Source organism: Vipera berus (assembly GCF_964194415.1).
Source record: "Vipera berus genome assembly, chromosome: Z".
Classification (NCBI taxonomy): Eukaryota; Metazoa; Chordata; class Lepidosauria; order Squamata; family Viperidae; genus Vipera; species Vipera berus.
The window spans coordinates 77,736,519-77,751,636 of record NC_138205.1 but is presented as its reverse complement, the minus strand read 5'-3'; the positions used below and the strand labels follow the sequence as shown (position 1 = coordinate 77,751,636).

The window sequence follows — 15,118 nt, the reverse complement described above, 5'->3', positions numbered from 1 at the left end:
TCCAACAATATCATCATCACCACCACCACCATCATCACCACCACCACCACCACCACCATCATCATCATCATCATCATCATCATCATCATCATCATCATCATCATCATTATTATTATTATTATTATTATTATTATTATTATTATTATTATTATTATTATTATTATTATTATTATTATTTCCTTTTGGCTTCTGGTACTCCACAGACCCTGTTGCCCAAGCTAACCTTCACCATCTTTTTGCTCCCACTGCTGATGAAGCATGAGCAGCCTGACCCTTTGCAAAGCAGCTGCTGGCCAAATGGGGTTTTATTCCCCAGGTCGTGCCTGGTGATTTCCACAGCCATGATGCACCAAGAAGCCCCTTTGGACCATGCTGCTAGCTGGGACTGGGCTTTTGATGCACTGTAGTTCAGGGGCTTCCTGCACTTCCAGAGCTATGGCATGAGAAGAAACCTCTTTGCACTGCACTGCTGGGCTGGGCTTCTTGCTGTGAAGAGCCTTATGTTGTGTTGCAGTCCGAGAGCCACAGTGTATCTATCAAGAAGCACCTGCATCACAGCATAGCTAGCGGTCCCAGGGCTATGCAGTTTATTGCCCCACAAGGCAGAATGCAGGATGGCCAAAAGGGCAGAGATGGGAGGGAGATAGATAGGGACAGGGGAGTTGAAGCCAGTCTCTTTACCTTATCAAGGCTTGGGACTAAGAGACACTATACCTGAATAGCTTGGATTGGGTTTCTTAGCTAACAATCAATGGAATTTGGTTAATTGGGAGTTGTTGGGATTGCTACTGCAATGCAGTCTTATGAAGTTGCGCTTTATTACTGCATCATTTAGCAACATGATATAAATTTTGGTCCCAGTAGGGGCTATAAGTCAGGGACGTCCTGTACTACCTCATTCATAAGATATTTGAGAATTTATGTTGAACTTGACCCAACTTGGGGTCTTTTTATGTCTGGTTTGAGTAGTAATTTCAGTAGTTGCTCAGGCCTATTTTGAATGCACATATTTGGAGTGCAGTCACAAAGAATAAAAGCTTTTTATTTCTACCAGGGCTTGCTAGTAGTGGAGGGGGGGGTCACTTTGTATACAAAACCCTGCTTCAGGAACAGTAAAAACTAAAGGCAAGATGAAAACTGGATGACAGTTACAATTTGTGTGTGTATCGAGCCACATTTCACAATGGTATATCATTTATTATGACTTAACATAGTTTGATTTTCCACAACATAACAAAACAACTACACTTTTGTATTTTGAGAGTGTCTGGTATAAAGAAAACTGCTTCACTTTTCCACTTTTCTCCAAATACAGTGGTGCAGTGAATACCTTTACCACTGCTCCCACAGGAGAACCAAATAAAAGAAACATCCTTTCAGAAATCTCTGCCATGAGACTTGATTGTATTGACAACTACAATTGGAATTACCTGCCAAGAATTAACAGAGGGAAATGTGCAGTGTGGTGGCTTTGTTTTTGTCACCCAAGTTCGTCATACTCTGCAACTCACAAAACCAATTCAGCATGCTTATGAGCACCAATGCCAGTTCCCATGACCCATCACATTGTTTTGAAAACTTCCCCAGATACATCATTACAGATTACAGATGAATTGAACCCTCCACACAGCCATGGCTAAAACATCATGATGAAACTCAAAACCATCCCATGATATCAGTGTCACAGCTGCAGCCTTCTATAAATGCTGCCTAGCATTTAGGAGTTTTATTTTGATGGACAGTGTATTCTATAACACAGTTCTTGATACTCCTGTACAATATTAAGCCAGGAATTTTTTTGGTATTATATTACAGAGTCCTTGACTTAAACCAAAATTGAGTTCAAAATTTCCATTGCTAAACAAGACAAGTGAGATTTGCCCCCTTTTATGATTTTTCTTGCCAGTTGTTAAGTGAATAGTCACGTTGTTAAATGAATCTGGCTTCCCCATTGACTTTGCTTGTCGAGGGTCACAAAAGACGATCACATGACCAGGGACACTGCGACCATCATAAATAAATGCTAGTTGCTAAATGTCTCAATTTTGATTACATGACTGCGGGAAAGCTGCAGTGGTTGTAAGTCTGAAAAATGGTCATAAGTCACTTTTTTCTTTGCTATTATAACCAAACAGTCGCTAAATGAATGGTTGTACGTCTAGGACTATGTATGCTGCATAAGCCATTATAATTTGATATTATATAAGACTAGACCATAATAGTTGGATTTAACATCAGCGTCCCTCCCCAAAATTATAAGAAAATTTTATTGCTTTTCTAGTTTTATATTTAAATATTGGAAAAGAAGTGTGGCAGCTGAGTTGGTCAATAATTCAATAGCATACAAATTTCTTTAATACAGATCTCAAACTATTATATTAAATGTTTCCCCTCTTTTCCCCTTAGTATTTACTGTCTCATCTTTAAATTAATACAATTCTTATTATATCGATTAAATCAAAAATAACTTTCTTGCATTTATCAATAATTTTTAGTTTATACATATCCTAGTTATTTTAATGTTCAATCTTTTTAGACAATCAATGTCCTGGTTAATTTTTTCCAATTTTTGGTTTCCCATTAATATTTATATTTAACATTTAATAGTTATAATTTCCAAGTTTTAAATAATCCCAATTCCCTTTATCACAATTTATCAGAAGATCTAATGTTCATTCCGCCGGGACCTGAAGACCTGGCTCTTCGAGCTCTCCGGCCCAGGCTGAGAATTTTAATTCTAATTTTAATTGGGGTTTTTTACTTTTTCAGGGACTGTTATAATCTTTTTAATTGTTTTTAATTTTTGTATTTCTTGTTTTAATTACCCTGTTAACCGCCCTGAGTCCTTCGGGAAAGGGCGGTATACAAATCCAATAAAATAAAATAAAATAAATAAATAAATAAATGTTCAGAATACACGTCTTATCTATTTGAGTTCTCACCGTCTTACATCTACTAATTAGTAATACAATATAATATTCTTATTTTCTGGTAATTTTTAGATATCTTAAATGTAGTAATCAAAATTCCTCTTATTTCAACATTTAATGCTTCCTGTCTTTTTCTCTTAATATCTACTATCTCATAAGTAAACTAATAATTCCTATTATTACCGCTAAGTAGAAAATATTTATTACATTCATTGATTGATTTTTAGCTTATATATATATATATATTAATTACCTTTACATTTAACCTTTATCAGCAAATGAGTGTTCAAATTTAACTATTAATATTTATACTTCTAAGTTATAAATAACCAAAGTTTTCTTTATCTCATCTCATAACTATTAATTTCAAAGTACACATCTTATCTATTTGAATATATTCTATTTTAATTTGCAAAGTAAGTCAAAACCCCAATTTTCTTCAGTCATATTCTAGCTTGATTTCTTTGCCAAATTGTCTTCCATGTCTGTGCTTTAGAGTCATCAAACAAATCTCCCTGTAGTGTTATATAGATTGTTTGATGTAGAAAAAACCATCTGGTCGCCATTTTTTTGAGAGGACTAACAAATCATCTCTTTATTTTTCCATCTTGACGTAGTTGTCCTGGACTGTTTATCTTCTCTTCAATTTGTTCTCCTTGATCCTCAGGTTCTTTCTGATTTATGTAGAAAGTCTTTTCCTTTTTCCATACTGTCAATCCCTTTTCTGGGTTTTTCATTAACTGTATTTGTTGAACAGTTGAACCTTCTGTAATAATCTGTTCCACCTTTTCTGTTATAGTCTGTGTAGTTAATTTTTCAGATGTTATCAAAGTTTGAGTTTGTATATCTGGGCTGACTTCTTGTTCTTTTCTGTAACCTCTTATTTCATCAGTAGCTGTAAGAATAGTTTGATGAATTGCTTTCAACATAGAGAGAATCTGTTCCTGATCTTCATCCATATTTTCTTAGTAATGTATTAGGTTAAAAGCTTTACAATCCGAAAATGCAAAAAAAAAAAGATTTTGTCACTGAATAAGGAACACAGCTGGACTTCTCTCAGCTGATGTTCAAGGTTGCATAAGTCTTATTGTCTGGGCTGCTGGCCAAGTCTCTTTTAAACAATAACCAATTGTAGTGTCAGGTTTAGCCACAAGATGTCGCCCCTACCCTTAAAAGTTTTCTTTTAAATCTGAAGTTTTTATAATCTTTTCAGTTTTGCTTCTTTCTTGTAAGTAAAAACCCCAATCTTCAATAAGCATAGAAAATCTTCTAGTACACAAAATTTAAAAAATAGAATTCCAATTAGGATCAAGTTATTCTTTCAATGTTTTAAACTCCCTGGGTAGTCAGTCACCGCTGTTTCTAGGGGGAGGGGTAAAATCTCCCCTCTCCACAGGGGGAAAAGTACTTAAGGCATCTTATGCAGCTAAAGAAAATAGGATTTAAGAGAGGTAGATCTCACCCAGTCTCATCTGAGCTGCTTTAAAATTGCCTGGTGGTATGTGTGACTTCAGCTGTCTGCAGCCTAGTGATGAGCCATATTGTTATGGCTGGTCTTTCGTCCGCCGGTTTGGAGGATCAAGCGGAAGAGCTACCGCCCAACTGCGATCCAACTGGGATCCCCTTCTTGCTGGTCGCACCTACAGGGTGACTTTAGACCCTTTCCAGGGTCCCCCAGCGAAGTGAAACTGAATGTGGAAGATGGAGTTTGCCTTCCAGACATCCATGGTGGCTACCTTGGCAAACCAGAAGCCCCTGCCCCAAATTATAAATTTAAAGTTTAGTCCAAAGTGCAGACATGTACATATCTGTGCCTGTGTTACAAGTTGCCTGTGTGCATCTTGTAATCCTTGGCTATTTTTAAGTGCAATTAAAATTAGTTTTTAATTGGAATACACAGAACTGCTTTTTCAATGGAAGTTGTGAAACTTTTATTTTTTAAAATATTTTTTATTAATTTTCTAATATTGCAATTAACATTTGAAAAGCAACATGGCAGCTAGGTACAATAATTCCATTACATTTAAGTATCATCAATACAAATCTCAAAATATTACAACAACTATTTCCCTCTTTTTCCCCCTTTATTTATACTTTCTCATATTCAAGCCAACAAAGTTCTTGTTCTATCAATCAAACAGCTTTCTAATATTCATAAAAAATCTTCAATTTATTTATATCTTAATTAATTTAACATTTCATCTTTTAGACAGTCAATGACCTAATAATTTTTCTTAATTTTTCCCCATTAATATTTTAAAATTAACGTTTATTCTTCATCATTTCCAAGTTTTAAGTGACCCCAATTTTTATCACAATTCCCCCACAGTTTGAAGTTCTGAATACACTTCTTATCTATACAAACTTCTCACCGTCTAATTAATCAATTAATAATACAGATGCTATTCTTATTTTTAGTAGTTCTCAGGTTTCTTAAAATCTCCAATTTAATTGCCAAGATTACTTTTTCCACACCTATTTCATCACAATACCTTATATTCAAATCTTAATTGTTTTTAACATTCAATCTTTTAACTCATCAGTAACCTAACAAGCCTTTCACAGTTTTAATTTTTCCTTGGTATTTAAATTTAATATTTATTTTTTCCAGATTTTTAATTATCCATAATTCCTTTATCTCCGTTCCTCACAAAATCTAGTATTTACGATACACATCTAATATATAGGTTATTATCATCTACCTTAACAAATTGATAAAACAACATAAAATTCTTATTTTAATATTTATACTTCTGAAATTTGCATAACCAAAATTTTCTTTATCTCACACCCTTACAATGTTTTATGAATACATATTTTATCTATTTGTATATATTCTAATTTAGATCTCATGTGTAAATCAAAACCCTATTTCTTTTCAGTCTTATTCTAGCTTTTTTTCTTCACCAAATCATCTTCCGTGCTTTTGCTTTTAAGTCATCAAGCAGATCTATTTGTGTTGTTGTAGCTATTGTTTGGCATTGAAAGGACCATCCACTTGCCATTTTTTTAAGAGGCCTAGCTGATCTGGCAGGTCGTCTCCTTGTTTTCCCATCTGGATGTAGTTGTCCAAAAGTATTTATCTTCTCTTTCATTGTTTTTCTTTTAAATCTTCAAATTCCTTCAGATTTATAAGAAAAGTCCTTTCCTTTTTCTCTATTATCAATTTCTTTTCTGTATCTTCCATTATCTGTATTTGTTGAATAGTTGAATCTTTTGTCGTAGCATTTAATTGTTCCACTTTTTCTTTAGACTTCTGTATAGATGATTCTTTAGTTGAAATCATGGTTTGAGTTTCCAAGCTGTTTTCTTGTTTTTTCCTGCCGTTTCTTATTTCATCTCCAGCTGTGAGGAGAGTTTGGATAATCGCTTTTAGGATACAAAGAGTTTGTTGCTGCTCTTCCTCTGTGGGAGAGGTCCATTCCTGTTTTTCTTCCTTTACAGTATATCAAAACTGAAAGCTTACAGTCAGAAAGTCTACTAAATGAAAAACAGAGTTGAATTTCTTCCAGTTGGTGTTTCAAGGTCGAATATATCTTATCTCTTCTATAAGCTGTCAACAAGTCCCTCTTAACCAATAACAGGTTAAAATCTCAAATTCATCCATCAGATGTCACCCCAGAGTTATTTTGATCTTTTCAGTTTTTTTCTTCTTTTTTAAAGGAAAAAAACCCCAAAACTTCAGTAAAAATAGGAATAAAAATCACAGAGCAGTAAAAAATAGAAAATTAAAAATCTTATAATCCACCAATTTTAGGAAATAGAGTTCCAATTAGGATCCTAGTATTTTTTCAACGTTTTAAACTCCCCTGGGTAATTGATTGCCACTATTTCTGGAGGGAGGGCTAAAATCCCCCTTCCCTCACCACGGGGGGGGGGGGAAATACTTTAGTAGCTTATGAAGGTAAATAAGTAATTAGGATACAAGAGGGCTAGTTCTCACCCAGTCTCTTTCACACTGCTTTAAGAATGCCAGATGGTAGCTGTGACTTTGGCTGTCTGCAGTCTTGTGGCGAACCATATCTCTATGGTCAGCCTTTCGTCTGCTGGTTTGGAGGGATTTCACTGGCTCTAGCAGGAGAGTTGCTGCTCTCCCACGATCCAGCAATGGCCCCTCCTTGCTGGTTGCCTTTTCAGGGTCCCCCAGCAATCCAAAACTGGATGGGGGAGACGGAGCTCATCTCCCAGGCATCCATGGCAGCTGCGCAGCAAACCAGAAGTCTGTCAGACTTACTTTTAATGATCTAGATTAGTTCATAATCTCGATTCCTAGATTGTAGATGCTAACAGAGCCAAGAATTCTGCTGATATGTATACTATGTCCCCATGTTTATATGTTTTCCTCTGCCCTCATGAAGGCAACTGGTAAAGGTGATAATTTTATACTTAAATATAGCAGCCCAGTTTTTATACATAACTTGTTGTGAATTAGGAAGATTCTTGCTGCGAGAAATCATCAAAAAGGTATTGAAGCAAGTCATTTAGTGATTTAAAAATTGGATATGCACAGAACATTTTATCCTGTCAAATATTAACCACATACTGTAGGTAACTTGACAAAAATTGGGAATACTTTCACATAGAAATTTCCATTTAACTTTGTTGTTGTTGTTAGTTGCGAAGTCGTGTCCGACCCATCGCGACCCTATGGACAATGTTCCTCCAGGCTTTCCTGTCCTCTACCATCTTCTGGAGTCCATTTAAGCTCACGCCTACTGCTTCAGTGACTCCATCCAGCCACCTCATTCTCTGTCGTCCCCTTCTTCTATTGCCCTCAATCTTTCCCAGCATTAGGCTCTTCTCCAGTGAGTCCTTCCTCCTCATTAGGTGGCCAAAGTATTTGAGTTTTAGCTTCAGGATCTGGCCTTCTAAAGAGCAGTCAGGGTTGATCTCCTCTAGGACTGACCGGTTTGATCGCCTTGCAGTCCAAGGGACTCGCAGGAGTCTTCTCCAGCACCAGAGTTCAAAGGCCTCAATTCTTTTGCGCTCAGCCTTTCTTATGGTCCAACTTTCACTGCCATACATTGCAACTGGGAAGACCATAGCCTTGACTATACACACTTTTGTTGACAGGGTGATGTCTCTGCTTTTTAGTGTGCTGTCTAGATTTGCCATGGCTTTCCTCCCGAGGAGCAAGCGTCTTTTAATTTCTTGACTACAGTCCCCATCTGCAGTGATCTTGGAGCCCAGGAAAATAAAATCTGTCACTACCTCCATTTCTTCCCCATCTATTTGCCAGGAATTGAGAGGGCCGGATGCCATGATCTTGGTTTTCTTAATGTTTAGTTTCAACCCAACTTTTGCACTCTCCTTCTTCACTCGCAACAAGAGACTCTTCAGTTCCTCTTCACTTTCTGCCATTAGAGTGGTATCATCTGCATATCTTAGGTTGTTGATATTTCTTCCAGCAATCTTAATTCCAACTTTTGATTCATCTAGCCCTGCCTTTCTCATGATGTGCTCTGCATATAAGTTAAATAGGTAAGGCGACAGTATACAGCCTTGCCGGACTCCTTTCCCAATTTGGAACCAATCAGTGGTTCCGTGTCCAGTTCTCACTGTTGCTTCTTGGCCCGCATATAGGTTTCTCAAGAGACAAATAAGATGGTCTGGTACTCCCATCTCTTTAAGAACTTGCCACAGTTTGTTATGATCCACACAATCAAAGGCTTTAGCATAGTCAATGAAGCAGAAGTAGATGTTTTTCTGGAACTCTCTAGCTTTCTCCATGATCCAGCGTATGTTGGCTATTTGATCTCTAGTTCCTCTGCCTCTTCGAAATCCTGCCTGTACTTCTGGTAGTTCTCGATCCACATACTGCTGGAGTCTAGCTTGTAGGATTTTAAGCATAACTTTACTAGCATGAGAAATGAGTGCAATGGTGCGATAGTTTGAACATTCTTTGGCACTGCCTTTCTTTGGAATTGGAATGTAAACTGATCTTTTCCAATCCTGTGGCCACTGTTGAGTTTTCCAAATTTGCTGGCAAATTGAGTGTAGCACTTTTACTGCATCGTCTTTTAAGATTTTGAATAGCTCAGCTGGAATACTGTCACCTCCACTAGCTTTGTTGTTGCTCAGCTTTTCTAAGGCCCACTTCACTTCACATTCTAGGATGTCTGGCTCGAGGTCAGTGACCACCTCATTGTGATTATCAGGGACGTTAAGCTCATTCTTGTATAGTTCTTCTGTGTAATTTTGCCATCTCTTCTTAATCTCTTCTGCCTCTGTTAGGTCCCTGCCATTTTGGTCCTTTATCATGCCCATTTTTGCATTGAACGTTCCCTTCATCTCTCCAATTTTCTTGAAAAGATCTCTGGTCCTCCCTATTCTATTGTTTTCTTCTATTTCTTTGCACTGTTCATTTAAGAAGGCATTCTTATCTCTTCTAGCTATTCTCTGGAATTCTGCATTCAATTGGGCGTATCTTTCTTTTTCTCCCTTGCCTTTTGCTTCCCTCCTTTCCTCAGCTATTTGCAAAGCTTCCTCAGAAAGCCATTTTGCTTTCTTGCATTTCTTTTTCTTTGGGATGGTTTTGGTTGCTACCTCTTGTACAATGTTGCGAACCTCTGTCCATAGTTCTTCAGGCACCCTGTCTATCAGATCTAATTCCTTAAATCTATTTGTCACCTCTACTGTATATTCAACGGGGATATGATTTAATTCATACCTGACTGGCCTGGTGCTTTTCCCAACTTTCTTCAGTTTAAGCCTAAACTTTGCAACAAGAAGCTCATGGTCTGAGCCACAGTCAGCTCCTGGTCTTGTTTTTACTGACTGTATAGAGCTTCTCCATCTTTGGCTGCAGAGCATATAGTCAATCTGATTTCTGTGTTGACCGTCTGGTGATGTCCATGTGTAGAGCCGTCTCTTGGGTTGTTGGAAAAGAGTGTTTGCTATGACCATCGTATTCTCTTGACAAAATTCTATCAGCCTGTGCCCTGCTTCATTTTGTACTCCAAGGCCAAACTTGCCTGTTATTCCAGTTATCTTTTGGCTTCCTACTTTAGCATTCCAATCCCCCATGATGATAAGGACATCATTTTTTGGTGTTAGTTCTATAAGGTGCTGTAGGGCTTCATAGAACCGATCAATTTCATCCTCTTCAGCACCGGTGGTTGGGGCATAGACTTGGACTACTGTGATATTGAATGGTTTGCCTTGGATTCGAACTGAGATCATTCTGTCATTTTGAGGATTGTATCCCAGTATTGCTTTTCCTACTCTTTTATTGACTATGAAGGCTACTCCATTTCTTCTGAGGGATTCTTGCCCGCAGTAGTATACCTGATGGTCATCTGAATTAAATTCACCCATTCCTGTCCATTTTAGTTCGCTGATACCTAAGATGTCGATGTTCAGTCTTGTCATCTGTTGTTTGACCACGTCCAGCTTGCCTTGATTCATGGATCTTACATTCCAGGTTCCTATGGAGAAAAAATCTTTACAGCATCGGACTTTCCTTTCACCACCAGACATATCCACAGCTGAGCGTCCTTTCGGCTTTGGCCCAGTCGCTTCATTCTTTCTGGTGCTACTAGTACTAGCCCTCTGCTCTTCCCCAGTAGCATATTGGACGCCTTCCGACCTGAGGGGCTCATCTTCCAGCGTCATATCGTTTTGCCTTTTGGTACTGTCCATAGGGTTTTCATGGCAAAGATACTGGAGTGGGTTGCCATTTCCTTCTCCAGTGGATCACGTTTTGTCAGAACTCTCTGCTATGACCTGTCCGTCTTGGGTGGCCCTGCACGGCATAGCTCATAGCTTCATTGAATTACGCAAGCCCCTTCGCCACGACAAGGCAGTAAGGGTTAATTTTATCTATATTTTGAGTATCTGCCTCCTTTCGGGCCATAATAATGGTGAATTATATTATCTGCCACTGTTATTCAAACTCCAGGAGTTTTTGATTTGTAGGAAGTTTTGCACAGGCTGATAACATAAATGTTTTTGTACAAAAAAACCTGCCTGTCTATCTGTCTGTCTATCTATTTGTCATCTGTTTCTGGGTCTTTCTATCAATTATTTTATTGTCCAAGATAAATGCTCACCAGTGGATTTAATATCAAAAAGTTTCAATTCAATTGCATTTTTGTTTTGTTAAATTTGAAATATGGCCCCATTTGGAATTTACTTGGATAGGGAGAATCTGACTTTTCTTTTGCATTGTATCCATTCTGAAGGATTACATGATTCGTAACCATTAAGATATGAGAAAGGTTTATATTTCATTCTGTGCCAGAGAAGAACTGCTGTTACTCTTATCCCAAAGGAACTTTTAAAAAAGCAACTGGACTTTTTTGTGTTTTTTCTCTTGAAGACATTTCACTTCTCATTCAAGAAGCATCTTCAGTTCTGACTGAATGGTGAACACTGAAGACGCTTCTTGGATGAGAAGTGAAACGTCTTCAAGAGAAAACACAGAAAGTCCAGATGCCTTTTGAAAAAGTACCTTTGGAACAACCATGACCTGAATGACAGAATCTCCATAGACCAGTGATGGTGAACCTTTTAGAGACCAAGTGCCCAAAAAACAGCCCCTCCCTGGCCCCCACTCTGCCCCTCCATCCCACCCACTTTGCCCCCACGTGTCCCCGCTCCCCTCCGCCCACCCGCAGGGCCACTCACTGTCTCCACGGCCAGCCGCAGATTGCCCATGGGACACAGTAGCGCCATGGCAGCCATGCCCTCTGCCCGAGCCCTGCAGCATCAACCGCACAATGGAGCATGAGGGCAGAGTCTTGTCCCCACTTCCCAGCTGCCATATCCTTGGCTGCGCTGCTCCACATGGGCCGTGCCCGGGTGTGACTCCTCTGGGGGGGCTGTTGGGGAGGAGGGGCCCATGGGGGAGGCGGGGCTGGGGTGACAGTGCATGTACCCGCAGAGGTCTCTGAGTGCCGCCTTTGGCACATGTGCCATAGGTTCACCACCGCTGTCATAGACTTGTGTTGCTCTTGTCATCACTCTTATTGGAATTTACTGGTGATAGAAATCTCATTATACTATACTTGAAAGAAAAATAAATCAGAAGTGTGGAGAAAGGAAAACAACTGGAACAATAAAACAAGTCTCTAGATAACCTGCATGCAACTTAATGTGTGCATTGTGTGTTTTGCATTATTTAATAGAACTTATTTCTGGATGGCATTTTCTAACTTACTGCATGGATTTGTTTTTAAAAAATGAGAAGTAAAGAAGTTGGCTCTGAATTGAGATGAATGTCCACTAAGCACGACAATTTTAGACTGTCACCATAACATGAACTTTGCTTTTATTATATGTGGAGAAAATCATTCTCAACATTATATAACATATATAAAAAATAGAGCATAACCTCTAGGACTAAAAAACTTCTTTTTTAAATTTGTAGACATGAAAACATAATTCAGCCCTTTTCATCTTTATATTCAGGTTTTGCTTATATTTTTTTTAAATTATGTGTTAAATAACTTAATGAAATAAATGAACTTTGTAGAAAGAAATATTAAATCTTATATATCTTGAATATTTACCCTGTGACCTCACTTTCTCTTGATCGAAGCCATCTCACAGATTTGCTGTTGTGAGGGGAAGGAAGTGGCAATGTTTATTTATTTATTTTATTTTAATTCCATTTATATCCCGCCCTTCTCCGAAGACTCAGGGCGGCTTACAAGCTTAGCAGTAGCCTTCATTCTATGTATATGCCTGCTATTGAGAATGTCTTGAGTTGATTAAGATAAAGAGTTGGACGGCTATTATTCACAGAGGAATATGTCCATTCTTCAGATAGTATGTTAGCTATACTGAGATAAAATGTGTGCAATTATAGTCTACTTTGCTATATTAACAGTCCTCAGTTATGTGCACAAAAGATTAAATTGTACTTTTTAAGATCATACTATGGATGTGGCCTATTTGCATGGAGCTTATATTTAAAAACCTCTTTTGATACTATAATTTTATCTTTTGTAAACCTTTCTTCAAGTTTTCTTCATTGTTTTTATTTCAGCTGGTAAGTTGTGTTTACATGTGCCTCATTAGTTAATTATTGTGAAGCAGAAACTGATTTAGACTTAATTATTTGCTGTATCTGGGATATGCTTGTCATATCCATCTTTTCGTATTAGCCAAAAAGAGTTCAAAGAACCTGATAGGAGAGTGAATTGAATTCAAAGTGTGCCTGAAAATGGCTATTGAGAAGTTATTAATTATGTAACATGAGATAAACATGGTCTCAAAAGCCTGCAGTCCTAGGCCTGTTGTTAGATTGTAAGTATTGAAAAGGTTTTTTTAGTAGTAATACAAGTTTTCCATACTGTTTTCCATATTAATATCTGCAAAGACATTAACTTAAGTTTTGCTTTTTCCTTAGCCTTAATGCAGCACCTACTCCAGCTTGTAGCAGTGTTGGCAATTTGAAAGGCACTCCAGTGGCCACCCCATGTACTCCTCGACGCCTGAGTTTGGTAGAATCCTTCACTAATGTTCGTGAATCCACAACTACAATGAGTACATCCTTAGGACTTGTATGGTTACTCAAGGAACGTGGGATATCAGCAGCAGTGTATAACCCACAAAGTTGGGACAGAGTGGGCAGGAGCACTCTTCTGAGCAAATATTCTCCAAGAATGGCTGCCATTCCTTCCACTCCTCCAAACTCACCTATGCAGACACCTCCTTCTTCCCCACCATCTTTTGAGTTCAAATGTTCCAGTCCTCCTTATGACAGCTTCCTGGCTTCCAAACCAGCTAGTTCAATTCTGAAGGAAGTAAGGGACAAAAGGAACATCAGAAACAGTGAGAGCCAGACTGATGTGTCTGTCTCCAACCTTAACCTAGTAGACAAAGTAAAAAGATTTGGAATTGCCAAGGTAGTAAGTTCAGGGCAAACACAAGCTCTTAAATTAACTGATGAACAAGGACCTCTTTTCTGTGGATCACAAAAGCCTGGAGGCCTGCTGCCTGAGAGTTTGCCTTTGGGTTGCCCAACTGCTGTGACAACTGCTATTGGAAGCATTCAATTGAACACTGGCATTAGAAGGAATCGAAGTTTCCCAACTATGGTTGGTTCGAGCATGCAGATGAAAGGTCCATCAACTCTAACCCCTGGAATCCTAATGGGAGCAAAACTTCCCAAGCAAACTAGCTTACGATAAATGGCTTAATGTATTTCAAGCTCCTCCTTCAAACACTTTCCCCCCCTTTCATTTGCTATTAAGTTTGACAAATCAACTTTGTGCCTAATTGGAGAAAGTGTAAAATTTGTACAGGATGTAAATATGTATTAGATGTATTATAAATGAATCAGGTCAGTGTTTTGAACATTTAACATGCTAAAATTTTGTTTTGTTTTGTTTTTGCACTGAAGAAAGTGATCCTTGCATAGGGAAAAAAGAATGATCAGTTCTCCAGTTAGCCTGACTCAACACTGAGACAGGATCATTTGGCAAGGATTACTATTCATGCTGTCAGAATTGCAGGATTTCAGGATGGGTGGTGAACTCTATGAGGAGTCTTCATTTTTCATGAAGTGTTTATCATAGCAGTAGCGTAACATTTTCACCATTTTCTTTGGCCTTTGTAGTAAAGAGAGGACATTATACTTCAGGGTTCACATTTCTAAGTGATTTGATTTTTTTCCTTATGAAATAAACTTGAAATAATACGTATTGAGAAGCATTGCTAAGCGTGCTCTGTGCCTCTACTGTTGTTTTGTAGCCTGATCGTATTCCATATTATTTTATGCAAAGCTGCCCTGGTTAGAAAGTAAGAAAGTATTTAAATAAACTTTTGCTGCAGACACTGAAAAATCATGATGACACACACAAAATGAAAGTAATAGCCTTAAAATTATTCTTTGCTTTAATGAGGATAAAAACACTAAAATAAATATCTCTTTCTTTGGGAGCCAAAGTTATTGAACAAGTTGATAGTAGGCCTCTTTAAAAACCAAATTTAAATCTATAATACGAACATGCCAAAATAGCAAGTGCTTAATGTAAAAGAAATGACATTTGCAGCCACTTCCCACCTCTCTAGCTTTTGAGTTCTTGAAAGCTAATAGTTTTATAAACAAAATATAGAACATTATTAGTTTAACTGATGTACTCACCCTTTCTACCAAGGGTGTAGTTACCAAAAATTGGAGTAATTCTAATTTTTGTCCTAGGATTTTAATAGCTTTAGATTTTAAATAGTTCTTTTCT

The 15,118-nt window shown here is 37.8% G+C and overlaps 1 protein-coding gene across 5 annotated transcripts in view; it reads left to right on the top strand.

The window, feature by feature from the left end:
- Positions 1–14,588, top strand: part of TRAK1 (trafficking kinesin protein 1) — a 130,670-nt gene extending 116,082 nt beyond the window's left edge. For 4 of the 5 annotated variants that reach the window (XM_081343760.1, XM_081343759.1, XM_081343758.1 and 1 more), the window contains one exon: positions 13,285–14,588. In XM_081343760.1, coding sequence (XP_081199886.1) covers positions 13,285–14,068 — 784 coding nt within the window. In that variant the 3' untranslated portion in view covers positions 14,069–14,588. The remainder of the gene's footprint in view (positions 1–13,284) is intronic. The other variant, XM_081343761.1, reaches the window with a different exon arrangement.
- Positions 14,589–15,118: the final 530 nt, after the last annotated feature.